The 19,361-nt window shown below is 34.4% G+C and overlaps 1 protein-coding gene across 1 annotated transcript; it reads right to left on the bottom strand.

Moving 5' to 3' along the window:
- Positions 1–13,961: 13,961 nt before the first annotated feature.
- On the bottom strand, positions 13,962–17,900 carry LOC125816502 (probable zinc metallopeptidase EGY3, chloroplastic). The gene is made up of 6 exons (XM_049496114.1): positions 17,135–17,900; positions 16,469–16,666; positions 15,750–15,974; positions 14,957–15,195; positions 14,529–14,683; positions 13,962–14,371 (listed from the first exon to the last, which is right to left on the bottom strand). The coding sequence occupies exons 1-6, from the start codon at positions 17,720–17,722 to the stop codon at positions 14,016–14,018; spliced, it is 1,761 nt and encodes a 586-aa protein (XP_049352071.1). The 5' UTR covers positions 17,723–17,900; the 3' UTR covers positions 13,962–14,015.
- Between the last annotated feature and the right edge of the window lie 1,461 nt (positions 17,901–19,361).

The raw sequence follows: 19,361 nt of genomic DNA, 5'->3' as shown, positions 1-19,361 counted from the left end.
ACAAGGTAGTCTTTTACCAACTGAATTAAATTAGCTGTAGATTCAGATATAACCTGTAAACTATCATCAAAGCCCTTAGCATGTGCTCCACAAGCTATAGAGTGAAAATAACCAGTTACGGCAGCAACAACAAACTGTGCAGCAATATTCGCAAAACTTGATCCATGTTTCTATATCTTCTGTAGGAGGCAATACAAGTGCCCTCACAGCTAAAAGTACTTGCCAGACCTGCAAAAAATAAGAATATGTTGCAGATAACAGAGGCAGAATGCTCAGAAAAATGATCTGCCAAAAGAATAAGAACTTATAACTCAGAGTGAGAGAGAAAGAGAGCATGGAATCACATAAAGACAGGAAAAAGACCAGACAGACGGAGTTTCTGTAAGACACCATGAGTTTGAGAATAAATACAAAGGCCACACAACTAGTCACCCAGCTCTCATGTAAACGTTTCCGGATTGAAAATATCAAAAAATAATGATAGGACAACCAAAATGCAACTAACTCACTGAGGGAAGTTCTGAAATTTACCTCAACATTTCTTTTTGCACCCTTTATGCGCTCATTCCACATATTGCAAACAAGGGCTCTTCTTCCTTCAGCAACAGGGTTTCCCATAGGAGGAAGAGTACAGTACTCAATGACCTAATTAGAATGAGATGAAAAAGAATTCACAGATCATTAAAAATCACAGCAATTAGGAATCACTTAATTGAAAAGGCTAAAAAATATGTCACCTCTTCTAATACAGAGAGCTGCTGTTGCGGTAAGCACATTCAAAGCTCCCAAGAACCTAGATGAATTAAAGGAGAATTGTCAAGAATTTTGCTATAAACTCCGGTATAAGTCATCAAATGAGTATAAAATGTGAGGAGATGACAAGATAATGAGATGAAGAAACAAACCAGTGCAGCAAGCTCGGTTGCCAAACATGTCCTTGCACTTTCAACATATTCACGTGCTTCATAGTACTGATGGAAGAAGGGTCCAAGTACAAAGATTACACTAGAGCAGAGCATGTCACAACATCAAAACAAATGAAATGAGTGAAAAATGGATGGACTATCTTCCCTCGACGAACTAGAAGAGCGGCCCTTAAAAGGGTGCCATTACTACTTCCATCACTGCTGGAAGCCGTATTTCCCAAGACTCGGAGTTTGGGGTCATCACCATCATCAAGCCTAGAATCATATTCTGCCATCTGATCCCACTCACCCATGTTCCAGGCAGCATTAGCAGCGTAAACTAGTCCAAAACATGCATTCACTATGATTATCGAAAGAACAAAGGCTATCAGAAATTACATACAAGTTGACAAACCATTGGTGCTATTTCCAGTCGAGCTGCTGGCTCAGCTGGCGTCCAGTATTCCTTACAAAAATTGTTAAGCTCCTTTCACCGAGCTAGAGCAGCAAGGCATTGCATACGTCCTTAAGGAAACACAGAAAAGGATACAGATGGTCATCATCAGCATAAAGAGCAAACAATACGAATAAAATTCACTTTTTCAACATGAACCAGATGCATAACACAAACCCAATTCCACAGGTCAACTAGCATTTATTTAAGCCACCAAGCAATTTACGAACAAGTGACAATAAATTTCACTAAAAGCATGAATTTGATTACCACTTAGAACCGTTTAAGTATTACATCAGGTAGTTAGAGAGGGGCAATCAATTTCCCTTACTCTTTTTCAGATAATGAATCTCAAAAATGAAGGTCACTACTCTTTGAAGGAAAACTCGGATCTAGCATATGATCTATCACTAGGATCAAATATCTTCAGTAGTTCTGCAAGTAGAAGTCATAGACCAGATTATGCAGTAATTGTTCCAATAATACAAACCTAGAGTAGCATCCAAACAAAGATGTGGACTCGAAGCTTGTGACGCCTTAGAAGTGTATGCTTTAAGAGAATCGTCCCAGCATTGCAACTTCTCATACCTTAAAAATCGACAAATAGCAATGACATCAGTGAAGGAGAAGATACATTTGACACCACCATTTCACGTTAAAGCTTGTGCAGCCTATAGTACTAATTAAGATTAACAGGAAAAAATGAGCTGCAATTAAAACAGTACAGCAGAATGCAACAATCAACAGTACCATGACTCCTTCAACTGAGCCCCCAAACGTTGCTGAGCATATGTTAATATTCCAACAGCTGCCTGAAGATGTCAAAAGCATGATTAAGTTTAATCACCAGAAAGTCAGTATGAAACATAAGTAAGCTGCAACAAACAACTAAGAAATCAAGACCTCATGTTGATGTAATTGATTATTTATATGGATTAGAGCTTCAACTACAGCAACAGGATTCACATCCCTCCTATTTGAATGTGCGCCTTCAGATTCCGTTTCCTTGTAGTGTAGGGCCTTTGCAAATGCTCGACACTGAGAGGAAGAGCTCATTATGGATACTACTTAACTAATAACAGCAGAAGGTATATATCAATCAACTGCACAATGTCAGAATAAACCCACCTTCTCCGCTAGAGCACCCAGCAGACGGATATCTATAGGAAGGGGGGTCTCTCATCATGTTCCATAAAATCCGCCTGGAAGATACAATTAGCCAAACTGAAATAAAAATTATAGTACTGCAGCTTTACTGATAAAAATTATAGTGCTGCAGCTTTACAGAGGACAGATTACTGTAATGGAATCATCATCTGGAAACTTAATCATGCTTGACATCTTTAAAGCTTGTGCAGCCGTACTAATTAAGATTAACAAGAAAAAACAAGCTGCAATTAAAACAGTACAACAGAATGCAACAATCAACAGTACCATGACTCCTTCAACTGAACCCCCAAACGTTGCTGAGCATATGTTAATATTCCAACAGCTGCCTGAAGATGTCAATCATGATTAAGTTTAATCACCAGAAAGTCAGTATGAAACATAAGTAAGCTGCAACAAACAACTAAGAAATCAATACCTCATGTTGATGTAATTGATTATTTATTTGGATTAGAGCTTCAACTACAGCAACAGGATTGCATCCCTCCTATTTGAAAGTGCGCCTTCAGATTCCATTTCCTTGTAATGTAGGGCCTTTGCGAATGCTCGACACTGAGATGAAGAGCTCATTATGGATTCTACTTAACTAATAACAACAGAAGGTATATATCAATCAACTGCACAATGTCAGAATAAACCCACCTTCTCCGCTAGAGCACCCAGCAGACGGATTATCTAAAGGAAGGGGGATCTCTCATCATGTTCCATAAACTCTGCCTGGAAGTACTATTAGCCAAACTGAAATAAAAATTATAGTGCTGCAGCTTTACTGATAAAAATTATACTGCTGCAGCTTTACAGAGGACAGATTACTGTCTTACTATGCAACTCCTTCATATATTGAGCCAATCATTTCAAAAAAACATTGGATATCAAGTTCTAGGAACAAACACAACTTTTTGAGCTTAGGCTAACCCTTTATCAACATTAAGCACTGCAAAAGGATACAACAAGAATTTTTCACATGCATCAGGTAAAACCACTGTACAATCCAGATGATAAGTCCATTACAATGATATTTTCCCCAGCACCCAACCTAAAACAAACAAAATCAAAAACTACGAGATCCTACTACTACCATTATGATTTAATGTGTGCGCTGTAAAGCTCTGAGCAGTTCTACTCTTTCTAGGGGCATCCCTATTACAGGAAAAATGGAGGGACTATCTTGTTAAGGTAATTATTCTGGAGTTCCTATATTCACTCAGTCTGAACATGTAAAGGGACAGTAAATCTTCTTGTATACATAAGCTGAGTCTCCTACAATCAATCCTGTATATGAAGAAACATGCAAATGCCTCTATTTGAACTCAATTTCACATTAACACCGTCATTTGTGAGAACATCAATTGATCAATATCTTCAAAATTGAAGAATGTGGAAAAACTAACCAAGTTCAGAAGTGTAGCAAGAATTTCAGGCGGGATATTTGGAGAAGATAACGCCATTTGTAAACTCCGTACTAGCTGCCTTTGACTAGCCTCATTAAGTTGTGACCAGCAACTAACAAAACCTGCAGCAAAACAGCTCCCACCCAACAAAAGGCTGCAAAAGTTCCACATTAGAAAAAAGAAAGACAACTAGAAGCACTTCTATATTTCTGGCAGTTCCTCTTTTTTAGAAAGTCTTTTAGCTTTTGTTTCCTTTTCTTTTGAACAATGAAAAAGAGGTTTTCTATTTATTTATTTTTTGAGATAAAGGTAACTGATGAGGAAGAGGATGTTGAAGAGGATAATACCTGTAGTAGTTTAGCCAGCCTTGTGCAAGTTCTTAATGCTGGACTAGGGTGATTCTTTCAAAAGTTCAATGCTGAAATGCCTCATCCACTCTGCCCATTCCTCTTTGGTACTCCGTTGAGAAGCCTCACCGGCAGTACGCAATCTGTCATCATTGACCTACATAAATGTAGTTTAGAGTCAATATATCCAACTAGACATCATCAAAATTTGAAGAAAAGTAACGGAAAAATTATTCAAATAAAAGAAGGGAGAAATAGAAACAGAAATTCAATAATTCCTGCTACAACTCAAAGTACGGGCCGACCTTCATATTTGAAATCATGTTTTCTTGGTTTTAAAAAAGGAAGGTGCAATGAGGAGCGAGAGATTTGACCCCAAACTAGATTGAAGCCCCCACCTGATGGGGGATACCTAAGGAATCCCATTTACTTTTCTTTTATTATGAAAAGAAGTGAAATATCATTAAAAGGAATCAAGAAGACGTTAGCCAAACATCTAGCTTTTAAGGAACTACTAGAATCTGAGATACCATTAAAACATATATGATTCCTTTCTGCCGAATACACAAAAAATACAAGCAACCATCCAAGATATGCTATGAGGCAATACCTATAATGAACACGAACAACACCATCTTGCATTCCCCAAAAACCATAAAGACATCATAGCTGAGCCGCGTAAATCACCCAGTCTAAATACAATAACAATAACGCATTACTCATGTTAACTTCGGATAACCAGCTTTTAATATGATAAAGACAGTTATAACATCAAGAATCCTCTAAATTGTCACCCCAAAGTAAACAACACTGCAAGAATTTCAGTTTATGGATTGACAACAGCCAAAGGACATGCAAGAAAGTTCGAATGTTTATTGCAGAAACAATTGGTAGTATAATAAACCCAACCCTGTTCTTTTCTAAATAAAAACCAAGACCCCATGGCATTCTTGAAAACGACATGCCTTGGAAGGATAAAGACATGCCTTATGGAATATATCAAGAACCCCATTCTTTTCTCAATAACCAGTTTTCAGTATGATAAAGACAGTTAGAACATCAAGAATACTCTAAATTGTTACAAGAATTTCAGTTTATCTATTGACAACAGCCAATGGCACGCAAGAAAGTTTGAATGTTTCTTGCAGAATCAATTAGTTGTATAACAGACACTACAAGAATTGTTCCCCAAAAGACAGTTATAACATCAAGAATCCTCTAAATTGTTCCCCAAAAGAAAACGACACTACAAGAATTTCAGTTTATCTATTGATAACAGTCAAATGGCATGCAAGAAAGTTTGAATGTTTCTTGCAGAATCAATTAGTTGTATAAAGACCCAACCTTCTTTTCTCAATAAAATCAAGACCCCATTCTTGAAAACTGGACATGCCTTATAGGATAAATCAAGAACCCCATTATTTTCTCAATAACCAGTTTTCAGTATGACAAAGACAGTTAAACATCAAGAATCCTCTAAATTGTTCTCAAAAAGAAACGACACTACAAGAATTTCAGTTTATCTATCGACAACAGTCAAATTACACGCAAGAAAGTTCGAATGTTTCTTGGAGAATCAATTGGTTGTATAACAAACTCAACCCTGTTCTTTTCTCAATAAAATCAAGACCCCATTCTTGAGAAAAGAAAAAAAAAACAAGAAAAGTAGGAGGAAGAGAAGAAAATGGACATGCCTCGGAAGGAGGAAGCTTATCGGAGTAGAAGCGGGGAAGGTTAGAAGAAGAAGAAGATGATGAGGATGCCCGCAAACTGTTCGTTGTTTGGCGTGAACGAGAGAACAGCATCACTAGCCGAGGACCCCAAACAGGGGCTTGCATTTTGGTCTCAAATAATAAAATCTCTGCGCGGGTACCTTTATATTCGTTTTGCCCTAATGACTAGTGTGGAAAAATAATTAATTATTTTATCATAAAAAAAAGTTACGTACTATTAAAAGTTTCTCTCTTCGAGCCGGTTTGGTATGACCGTTAAAAACTGCTTATTTTTATAAGCGTTTTTTAAAATAATTTTTCAAAAAGTATTTTCTATAAAAAAATAATTTGTGTTCTACAAATTTATTTGAAAAATGCTTTAGACAAACAATTTGTGTTTGATTAATTTTCTTTAAAAAGTGTTTTTGAGAATCACATTACGAAAAAAGGGCAAGTATCACTATGCTTTTAACATTAAGATTGTTTTATAGAGAGAAACTATTTTAAACAACTAATACAGAAACTTTAATTATTTAAAATGTACATATTCAATTTTTCAATCAATATTGTATATAGATAAATATTGTTGAAAAATATTGAAAAGGTGATTTTTTTTGTTAGTTGTTACCTATTTTTTTGGATTCAATCTTAGTTAGTATCCGATCAAGCCTCAAGGGCTAAGGGCCTAAAAGGGTTGGGCTTATAAGCCCCGATTTTAAACGGACTTGAAAAATCATATCCCAATCCTGTCCCAATAACGGGTTGGGTCGGGCCGACCCCATGGGTTAAACCCTTTTTGATGGCTCTCTCTCTCTATATATATAAAATCAATCTTATATAACCACTTTTAGATCATTATTAAAAGAATAATCAAAATTTGTAACTTTTTTTAAGTTGAACCGATTCAGAATCAACTTCAACCATGCAAATCTGAGTTGAAATTGCAACTTTGAATTTCATAATTTAAACTTGTTTGAACTTGGACTCTGACGGACAATAGCATAGTCAGAATTATTACCATGCGAGTTGAAATTGCAACTTTGAATTTCATAATTTAAACTTGTTTAAACTTGAACTCTGATAGACAGTGATGGAGCAAAAAATTTTACCACACACATCTGAGTTGAAATTTCATAATTGTTAGTTTTTATAGCCAGTATATAAGTTAACTTCAGAGTTCAGATTATTAATTAAGAAGCATATGACAAATGCAAACAGTTGGTAATGAATAATGTAAACCTATTTGATTTCCTTTCTGTGCTAATTGAGAAGAAAAATCCTTTTGTAGTTTGTTAGGTACCTTTAATCCAACCAACCTGTTACAAGTGTCCTTTACGTTTTCAGACTCTATTTAAGCTTAATAAATATATTAAGATTAACATACGTTGCTCTTTCTAGACGATTATCCACCAAACGTTTTAAATCTATATGCATGTGTAATCAACAAGTTATTGAATCATACCTAAATGGAGTATTAACTATATAATATCTAGAGTTTGCTAAAGTAATGAATTAAACAACCAGCAAAATAGAATACCAAATAGGCCTTTATACTGTTTGAGACATGATGAAGTAGTAGACATCACGAGACAACATAATAATTAACACTACTTTCATTTTTAACTACAGCGTTTAAGATTCGAGTCCTTTAGAACGGAAGCTCTTTTGTTAGAAATCAACGAATTACTCTAATGCGAGAATTTTTTGATGCGAATCCAAATTTAATTAGACTCTAATATGATTACAAACATCCGACTGAAAAAAAAGACTTTATTTGAACCCACCCCATATACACATTAACAAATCCTCAATCCCAGATTAAAAAAAAAGTAGAACTTGAAAAGAAAAACGAAAACAGCTTCTTGAAGACACAAATTAAACAAGCATATATACTATAAGAATTAACAACATATATATAACTAAATTTAGTGGCGGAACTAATAATTTTAATGAACTGATATATCTAGATCGATCAAAAGTTTTTTTTAAAAAGGAAGAATAAAATTATATAATTAAGAGATGAAATAAAAAATAAAAAAATTGTAATTAAGGTTGCTTATGTCTCTGGGTATAGATATAATCAAGATGAGCCTCTAATGTTCTTCTCATCAAACATTCTTCTTCTCCGCCAGGACCTTCACATCTATCCCCCACATCTTCTTTCATTGCAGCCTTATCCTGTAATCGTACAATTAACATCTAAATTTAGTGGCGGAGTCAGGAATTTTAACAACGAAATTCAAAAATAAATATATATACCTTACTATGCTCCATGGGAGTAACATCGTGGTAAGGCGCACGCACTGGACGGGAAGAAGCGCAAGTTAGCGTGAGAAAGAGGAGGAATGCTATCATGCAAAAGGTGTTAAGTTTAGCCATATTGCTTAGTTCTTCGTTTGGAAGAGATTTTTGGAGACGATGATGGATTTATAGAGTGGGGGAACCAAGAAAGCAAGGGACAAATGTTCTGTATTTAAAGAGATCTAGATAGTGTAAATTTAGAATTTTCTAAATATAATAATTCTATAATTATTTTGTTTGAAAAAAAAAGAAGAGAAAATTACGGAGGGATGACGAAAAGCTAAGAAAAAGGATGGCCGATGTTTCAAGTAATATTTATTAGAAAATATTTTAATTCGTCTTAATACATATATAAATTTAAATAAATCAATATTAGACATGGAATAAGAAATAAAATACTCTCTTTGTCCCATTTTATGTAGCATTTTCGTTTTTTGAGAGTCAAGCAGTTTAAGTTTGACCAGTAATTTGCGCATGAAATTTTCAAATTTTTTGAAATGAAATTTCTATGTTTGTAAACTACATAAAAAGTATTATAAGTCATAATAATTGATAATTCAAAATGTTTAAAAAATCTTTGAAAAATATATGATAAATTTGTTTGAGTCTTAAAATTAAAAAAATGTCACATAAAATGAGACGAAGGGAGTAAAAAAAACTTGTGGATGTGGGATGAGAACTTGTATAGAAAGTAAAAGACGTGTGGTCAACGAAGAATGAAGCACGGAGTTGACCTTTTCCACAACCCGACATTTGGTGTACGTCAATTCCAATATTTTCGTCTCCTTCGACAAATTATGGTAACGAGGGAGTAATATTACTCATTTCGTCTGATACGTTTTGTTTTTAAAAAATTAAATAATTTTAGTTTGATAAAAAAATCCTCAATTAATTGATTAAAGTAGACCCTGACTAAAGCCAAGGAACCTACTTTAATTACTATCAAGATAAATTTCATATATATGTCGAACCAAATATACACATGATCAATTAAGCTATTTCCTCCGTCTCATTTTATGTGGCAATATTTGATCGTGCACGAAATTTAAGAAATAAATGAAAACTTTGAAATGTTTATCAAATTATCTTTAAAAAAGTAGACTTACTTTTTTCTCTCCTCATAAATATATTGGAGTATTATTTTAAGATTAAGTGGACTAACAAGGGTAAAAGAGGAATTGTACCTTTAAATACTTACCATATAAGGAAATGTGACATTTTTTTTGGGACTGACCAAAAAAGAAATGGTGACACATAAAATGAGACGGAAGGAGTATATAATTAGGATATATCTTAGAAGATTTTTTTTTTTTTGTTTTGTTTTTCATATACGTTATTACTTATTCCCATGGCGTTTCATTAATACAAATTCATATTTATAGTATCCACTTAAAAAAGCACTTTATTGGTATTTATATATATTATCATATACATATCTATATGAAAGAGAACCTTTGGCTCGCCTACGTGACGCCATCATAAATCAGAATTCCCTTTTAATTTATTTATTTTCAAAACTAGCATTTTCCTTTCATGAAAAGTTGTGATTTTTATGAAGAGTTGCGACTTTTATGAAGAGTTGCGACTTTTATGAAAAGTTGCGACTTTAATGAAGAGTTGCGACTTTTCTGAAAAGTTGTGACTTTTATGAAAGGTTGTGACCTTTTTGAAGGGTTGCAACATTTCCAAATAGTTGTAACCTTTTCGTTAAGGCACAATAAACATTTGTTCACACTGCTCTTTGTTGTCTATAAATAGAGGGATTTTCTCTCATTTTAATTTTAAAACAACGAAAATTCTGAACCTCTTCTTCTTCACAATTAAATATTTATGTACTTTGCTCATGTTGAATGACTCACTCAGACCATTGCTTATGTTACAGATCCTGATATGTATTTTTACAGTCATTAATTTATGCGTATGTTATTAAGGATAAATGATACGATTTACTAATTTTCATTTTCCTTTACATTATTAATGTTTGTTATCACGTAATCTTGCATGTAAAATAATATAGTATTTTAATTTTAATGACGGATAAGTTTTAAGTATTATTTCATAAATTCTGTGATACTAAATTCTCGCGCGAAGCACGAATAATTTTACTAGTTATATATATTTAAAGTTTGAATACAAAATTTTTAATACAAGACGGAACAATACTATATATGGATGCCATCACAATTCACTACCTACACGGAAAGACGAGTAGATAGGAAATGGTGAATTAAAGACATAGTGATGGTGCAAAAAAGAATGAACAATATGGGTCGTGAAAAGGAAAGTATACATACATATAAATTTTAATTCAGCACGAAAAATATTATGAAGTGGATAAAATTTCTCCTTTCTTAATAAAAGATTTCGAGTTATGATTTTATTTTTGATAGGGAGCACTTTTTCTGCCCCCGAATGGAACCTAGGCAACGTAAATCTGAAATGGTCAAGCTTGAATGCGGACATCCAGCAACGGGTGAAAATTAAAATAAAATATTTTTTTAAATTGACTATATATAGCAGGACTGCATGAGTAGTAATAATTAAAGTTTAAAATTAGGCACGCTCCACAATGCACACATAATTATATCATCACTCACGATTAAATTCTACCAGTTGACCAAGGACCACACGCCGTAGCTTACGTACATCAATCAAAAATATCTACAGTTTTTTTTCTTATATAGATAGATAACGGATAAAAATAATCTATATTTAAATTTAAAAATATATACTACTCTCTCCGTTTTAAAAAGAGTGGTCTGGTTTGATTTGACATAAAGTTTAAGAAATTAAAGAAGACTTTTAAATCTTGTGATTCTAAATTAAAGTTATGTCAATGTACAAAATTGCCCTTAATCTTGCGGTCTTAAACATGTCACGTAGAAAGCAAAAAGTAAAATATTACCAAAAAAAGAAAGAGTTCAATCTTTTTTAAACTGACTAAAAAGGAAATGCGGTCATTCTTTGTGAAACGGAGTGAGTATAATTTACTTATAATTTAGTGATATGAATGGATGTATACGAAGATCTAGACATGTAGATTATATATATTTCTGTTGGTATAAATATGAGGTATGATTAAATTTGTAATTAAGGGTGTTTTTCAATTTTCTCATGTTTGGTTGGGTTAAATGTTTTAGAAAATATTTTCCAAATCAATTCATTTTCCTCAAATTTAAGGAAAATGACTTTTCTTCAAAACTTAAGGAAAACATTTTCCAAACTCTCTTCCAACTTTCAATTAAAAAAAAAATTGTTGAAAAAATCAATTTATTTTGTCCCTACACTCAAACCAACCCCCAACCACCCACCCAAAAAAATAATAATTTAAAGTTTGTTTTTAAATTCAATATTTTTATCCCATCCTCACCCTACCCCCACCCCCTACCACCACCCCTCCCAAAAATATATTAAAAGTTGTTTTTAAAAGATATTTCTAATTTCAATTTTTTATTTTTTACCCCCACTCCCTACCCTCGCCACCCCCCCAGCCCCTATCAGCCCCCACCCCCTTCAAAAAGAAAAAAATTTAAGTTTGTTTTTAAAAAATATTATTTCATTTTTTTCACCCTTACCTTCGACCCCCCTACCCATTCCCCCACCCACACCCCCTACCAGTCCCCTCCACTCCCCAAAAAAAAATTTAATTTTGTTTTTAAAAAATATTTTCGACTTCAAAATTTCATTTTCTCACCTCTACCCTCAACCCCCCCCCCCCCCCCCCACCTCCCAAAAAAAAATTTTAAGTTTTGTTTTTAAAAAATATTTTCGACTTCAAAATTTCATTTTTTCACACCTACCCTCGACCCCCCCACCCACCCACCCCCTACCAGCCCCCCAAAAAAATAAAATTTAAGTTTGTTTTTAAAAAATATTTTCGACTTCAAAATTTCATTTTTTCACCCCTACCCTCGACCCCCCACCCACGCAACCCCTACCAACCCCCTCATCCCCCAAAAAACAATTTAAGTTTGTTTTTAAAAAATATTTTGAACTTTAAAATTTCAATTTTTGACCCCTACCCTTGACCCCCCCACCCACGCCCTACCAGCCCCCCACCTTCCAAAAAAAATTTTAAGTTTTTTTTTTTAAAAAAATATTTTTAACTTCAAAATTTCAATTTTTCGCCCCTACCCTAGATCCCCCCCCCCCCCCCCACCCCAAAAAAAATTAAGTTTGTTTTTAAAAAATATTTTCAATTTCAAAAATTATTTTCTACTCTAGTAAAACTAAAAGAAATTTTTCAAAAACATTTTTCATTCATAAATCAAACACAAAAAATCTTTTCCGAAAAATATTTTCTACTCACTAACCAAACATGAGAAAATAAGTCAAAAATCAACTTGTTTTCCAAGAAAACATTTTCTAGGAAAACATTTTCCTTCGTACCAAACACACCCTAAATGATTATTGGACTAATTTGTGCTACTTTAACTATTGTATTCTGTTTTAATAATATTCTAGTGTATATATATATATATATATATATATATATATATTTGCTGCGTTGCACCAAGAAAATCGTACCGTTCATTATTGCTCCATTTATGTTGGATACTCCTATATATTACTACTATTTTTAGTTTTATCCAGCATCATTATAAGCCGGCCACTAGGCTACAGCCTTTTCCAACATTATATCAATGAAGCATCTTTTTGTTTTTGTTTTTCATTTTGGGTTTAAACTTTAAACAGAAAAGTAAGAAACAAAAACAAACAACAAAACAAGAAAATATTAAAAACAAATTATTTTGTTTTTTTTAATTAATTGTCGTTGTTTTGGTTAATAGGATAATTTTTTGCTTAAATGTCGTTACTTAGATTAATATTCCAATATATCATGTATGTTATAGCATGGATGCAAAGAACGTTGTCCCAATCATTCTACATGTATGCTAGCTGGATTAGCATTCACCAAAATCATGATAATTCATAATGCTCTAGCCTTTTCCAACATGATCAATCAATGAACCATCTTTCCTTTGCCAATAATTTTGACTAAGATCAAAATAATAATAATAATGGATTCGCGCTGAAAAGTCCTATATCAGGTAAAATATATTTTAACAAAGATGATGGCATACCAAGGAAACTCGAATTCAAGATTGTTGATCCTTGTTCCATTTCCCTTTTCTTTTTCAGGAGACTTACAACTTTCAAGGCCTACCACCACAAATGGTTTTGATCATTACACCAGTTCAATTAGGGTGGCAAAATTTGTCTAAATGGATCATAAAATCCGGTTAATATTTTCCAACTGATTAAGTTACGGCTTGTTATTTGATTCATTAACTCTATTCAATTTATTTTGATTCGAGACACATTGAATTTTTACTTAATTTAATTTAAATCATTTTGATCCGTCCAAATTTGGTACAAACATGTTTGCCACGCCTAGCCAAGTTATTCTTTTCTAGCTATCAAAGTATTACGTGAATGAAAATCTGTAGCGATTAATTTAGGAGTACCAATAGGTTATTAATCCTTCTCGAAACGGATTAATAATACTTAATTAATTAGAAGTAGTTGGAAATTTTGAAAGAAGCAAGAATATCCAACTTTATTGTTTCGACTTCTCTTTTTTGGATGGCCGTGACTTTATTTGATCGATGGTATAAATTAAGAAAAAAGAGAAAATGCATCTATACATTCAATATATAGTAAAGAGAGAACACCTGATCTTAACAAACAAAAAAATAGAACTTTATAATACATTTGGTATAAGTCAACACTACAAATTACAGAGTACCGCGGAAGTATGGATCACCAAAAAATGAACTAGAGAATGTGCCACCAAGGTTAGGGAAAAGTGTTAGGAAACACATCAAGAAGAGTACACAACCCCAAGCAAATCTCTCATTTCCAAGTGGGGTGATCTCATCTTGTGCTGGGACTTCCTCACCTCCGCGGAAGAAGGTTGCAAACAGTCCCCATGCCAGACATAGCACGCTTCCACTTAGACCACCTATTCCTAGCAATAGGGAAGTCGCGAAAGATAGCAATGTAGCTGTGCTCCTGCCAAACATAGCTTGTGCAATGCGCCCACCTTCTAGTCTTCCACATGGTAACAGGTTTAAAGATGTAACAACCATACCTGCAAAAGAAGCCATGACCACAATGAAGTGAGCAGATGTTGTGGTGCCAATTCATTCTCAACACTATAAATGTAATCAAATGCTTTCAGATCACACAATAACTTGCTGAAAGAAGTCGGCACAAAAATTTTTTTTTTTTTTTTTTGAGAAACTCACCTAAAAGTCCAGCAAAAGCAAGGGGATCAACAGGAACTCCCACACCTTCAACAGCATAAGGTAGCACATTCCCAAGATCATCAGTATATGGTCCAATAACGTATTGAATGAAGGAGAACAACGGATTGTTATAAAAGAACTGAGGTCTTATGTACCTGAAAAAAGAATAGAGGACAATAAGCAGAAGTAATATAGAAAAGACTGCAGAAGAAACAGGACAATCAAATTAATAAAATCCACGTTGAAGAGGTTAGGCAGGAAGGAGACAAGTACGATATACTTAAAAGTTTCTCATAATGGCATATCGAATTTGCTCGTTAAGCAATGTAAGTAACCAAAATTTGCATTCCATATGTAAGTGTCTATGGGATACAAAATTACTCTAGTGCAATGCACCATTTTAAGGCAAGGCAATATTAATCACTTACAATGCATTGTCGCCTCCATTAAAGCTTCCATCAGCCACAAAAGCAGCAACTGCAAGTATTAGCGATGTCAAGTATGCACTTGCTGTACGAGCAACTGGAATATCAAATAGAGCCTTTTTATTTGGTAGCAGGGACTCGTAGTTATTCATAACACCCAGGCACCCAGTCCAATTGGATGGAACAAGAAAAGATGGACTAAGTTTGACACCATAGCGCGCAGCAGTTACTCTTGTGGTTACCTGCCATGCATCAAGAAACATAGTAATTATTAAGCAAAACACAGACTTGCTCATCATGATATAAATCAATTACATCATAGTATGAAGTTGTAAAGGCTACAAGCTCGGAAATATAAAGATGCGACCACAAATAGCTACAAATAAACCAAGTGGTAAGTTGCATCAATATTAGATCTGTGTAATCACTAATCAGCCATTTTTGTAATAAACCAGTTTCTCATATTCAGCATATAAATATCTATATTATAAAAATTCTGAATTTACTCGCAACACATCATGTCAATCCAATAGTACGACACACACCGCATAACTTACACTTACTTCATGCTTGAGTGTTATCTAAAGGTCAAAAGTTATGTTGATCCTTATGTTGTACCAATAGCTGAAATGAGACTTTAGTAGAAAAAATCATTTACATGGCAAAAAGAATTTCTAAGAAACCAAATATTACAAACCTATGATATTAACAAAAAGCAAACTTGAGATTTGATTTAAAGTTTTCATGAGATTTAGCCATCAACTCACACGATTTAATGGAGAAATACAATGCATACCTCTGAAACTCCCAAAATGGTCAAGAAGCCACCAAAAAGGGGTACAACGTTGGCCAAGTAATCATCAATCGTAGCATCAGGCTTAAGGAAGAAACCACTGGTCAAAGCTATAGTGCCAAAAGTTGTTACGGCCAAAGATACAGCACTGATGTATCCCCAAGGAGTACTTAATTTGGTTGATTCAAATTCAAGATCCATCTCTGACTTGGGTTGTACCACACAAGCCTGAGAACGAAAAAAGAACATCGACAATATTTGTCATTTACACAGGCAACCAAATGGAATATTCACTAAAATCATCTGAAATGACACGAGTTAGGATTTTTGCCCACACAAATAAATGAATCTCATGCGACTATCAAAGAATATATACTGTAATGAATGGAATTAATTAGGAGGTTCATTACAGAGAATTATTCTTCTAACATATCAACTACACCATTTCTTTTTCATTTTTCTGGACTCCATTAGGTTGAGCTCTTCACCTACATCAGTATCCTCCTTCCTAAAGTAGATGAATTCTCCGAAATCAATACAACATGTAAAAAATCAAAAGCACTAAAGTGAATTTGGCGTTCCGTAGCTGATAACTTCACAACTTCCTTAAACCAAGTAACAAACATCCTCAACTAATCATAGTGTAGTCCATTCACAGAAACCTTAAGCTAATAGTGCATAATGAAACAGTCATAATTATCTTTTAAACATTTAAAGCATACCTGCTTTACAATATCATTTGTCTTTTCCTCCATAAACCACAAGACGACCTCCCGTCCAGCAGCCTCTGATAACTTCTTCTCCAATTTGGGTATTACTTCATCAATAGGCCTCCTCAAGTTCCCAATGAAAATGCCCCCATCTCCAAATCTCCTCACATCAGTCGTGAAGAACGTATCAAAGCCAAAGCAATTCCTTAGCTGCCAAAGAAAATTTATACAAACATCAAGATACAGAGAATAGATCTCTAAGATAATCAAGTAGCTATTAACAAGTACAACATAACAGCCTAACCATGTATACAAGCACAATTAGCCCTCACTGAATAAGCAGCTCCATTTAAGTTCATCTTAGACTCATATTATATTTGAACCTAGGCTATCGGAAACAACTTTTCTACCTCTAGGGTAAGGTCTGCCAACATCCTACCCTACCCAGGCCTCACTTGGGACCCCACTTATGACTTATGGGACTACACAGGATATGTTGTTGTAGTTATTAGACTGATTTTATACAACAACAACAACAACTGCTTAACACATGCAAAAAGTGTTTTTTAAAAATTAGGCCGCACCAACTCTGAACAAACTGACTTTAAAATTTGGATTCGCCTCTACGTATAAGGTCCGAAGAAACGAATGGACTACACCATTTAAACAGAAAATTACCTTATTAAGATCAAGAGCTACAAAAGCTTCCTCTGCTTTTTCCAACCTCTCTTTCTCTTTGGACAAACTAACACGAACCAAATTTTTAAAGAAGCCCACTAGTGGGTTGCTAGTGGTTTCACTATCAAGCTCTTTCAGCTTCCTATCAGCTCTCTTTTTCTCAAGTTTTATAGCAGCCTCAATTGAGGGATTCCCCATAAACTTCTTGAATTCCTCATCTGTTTTCCAATCCATTTCTTGCTGTTTCTCCCTCTCTATCCTCTCAGACTCAGTCTCATGCTGAGCACCACTCTCACCCTCTTGAATATGAGCATCATTCTTTGGAGAATCATTTTCTTCTGAAGCTACAGCCACAGAAGAAGAAGATGAGGGTTCATCTTCTTCGGCAGCTTTAACATAAAAATTCAATCTTTTTTTGTAAGGAACATAAAGATTCAATCTTTTTGGGTTGTACGAGGAAAACGAGAAGAGGGTATTTCGGCAAATTGGGTTCTTGGAAATTGAAGAAATAGGAGGTAGGTAATGGGGCCTCCTGTTTTTGAGGGACCAAGAAGAAGAAGAAGATGAAGTAGCAGAAAGAGTTGCCATGTGGGTGTGATGAAAAATGCTCTGAACTGAAATTGAGTTCTTGGAAATTGAAAAACATTGTGGAATCCATTTAAGGAAGAGCAGATTTCGAGTGGAACGTGAAAGAGAGACATCTAGAAAGTTGGAGAACAAGTACAGGTGCACTGTGTTCTACAGAAAGTGACAATGAAATTGAAAAATTGGAACCCCACAGTGATATTTTTGGATAATAATAAGATGCAGAAAATTTTGTGGTGTAGTGAGATTGGATTATATATTGTGCTTGATATAATTCCTACAAGTCCAAATAAATTTGAGCTCAGTCACATCAACATTCGGATATACTGAAGGCAAAAGAAAAGAGGACAAGTGGCAGGATATGAATTTTACACTTCTTCTCGAGGTCTAATTGAAAATAACTTTTCTATTTTTCCCCAAAATATAGATTTCAAGATTCTAACTAAACATGTTACTGTTATTGTTTTATAGCTTTGATTTTTATAATCATATTTATATTTTTATAAGTGAATATCCGGAGAGAAGATGCATTGAAAAATCGAAACCATACTTTTATTCAACATAATAAAGTAAATTCTGTTGAAGCCAACAAAAAGAAGTATATACATCCCTATGAAAAATTTACCCTTTCTACTGTGTATATAGAGATCAATTTTCGTACAAAGCATGAGGAAATAAATATTTATTATGAATCCATACACGTCCTAAAAGTTCTTTCCTGCTACAAATATTGTCGCACTTCTCTTTCCCTGCTTTAAATCTACCATCCTTGAAAGAGTAGTGAATGTAATCACCATTACTGTTGAATTTGGGAAAAAGAAGTGCATCGTCGAATCCTGCTAATTTTGTGCTATGCATGAAAAAAGATGAGGCTTCACTGATGAAAATAAGCCATGTTTTGAACTCTTTTATTAACTTAACCGTATTTTGCACAACATTGAGTTGATAAACACGAACATGCTCTCGTGTCTGGCCGCCAACAATCACTGAGTAGAGTAAATTTTGCTCATCACACTTGACCAAGAAGTTACGGCAAACAACAGAAGGAAGGCAGGGTTTGTATAGATGAGCAATCTGTTTGATCTGCCAGTTGGCGTGCACGCCAAGGAGGAAACCAAATACACCTACATTGCCATTCTGGCCTATGACAAAAAATTCATGACCCGAGTAGACAGGACTAGAACATGAAAGTAGAAAAGGTATTCCCTCATTGTTCATTATCATACTAGTCCAAATGTCATCTCCTGCTCTCAAATATGAAATCCTAACGCGATATTTGTCCAAACTGACTATTCCAATGATTATCCAGTTTGGTGAATCAAATGGTGAAGCTGAGAATGACAAAGTGTCACAACAGTAATCTTCAGTTCGATCTGGAAGTTGTATTATTCGTTTGCTGAAAGGCTCGATGAAGAAGAGTGATCTTGGACCTCTAGAAACAAGAAGTACTCCATCTTTTGAATAACGGATTTCACATCCTGCTAACTCATTGTTGTTCATAAAACAAGTCAAGTTAGTAAATGGATTATACACGGTGCACAAACCATCTTCTTGGTTTATACTTAGAAGCCAAACACAATCTTGAAGGGACGATCCAGAAGAATGAGTACTATTCACATCAACCTTCCAGCACATGCGTGGA

Source organism: Solanum verrucosum, unplaced genomic scaffold (assembly GCF_900185275.1).
Source record: "Solanum verrucosum unplaced genomic scaffold, falcon-dt-bn FXZP01000261.1, whole genome shotgun sequence".
Classification (NCBI taxonomy): Eukaryota; Viridiplantae; Streptophyta; class Magnoliopsida; order Solanales; family Solanaceae; genus Solanum; species Solanum verrucosum.
Note: the sequence above shows the minus strand (reverse complement) of the source record. Positions and strands in the feature narration are given on the sequence as shown.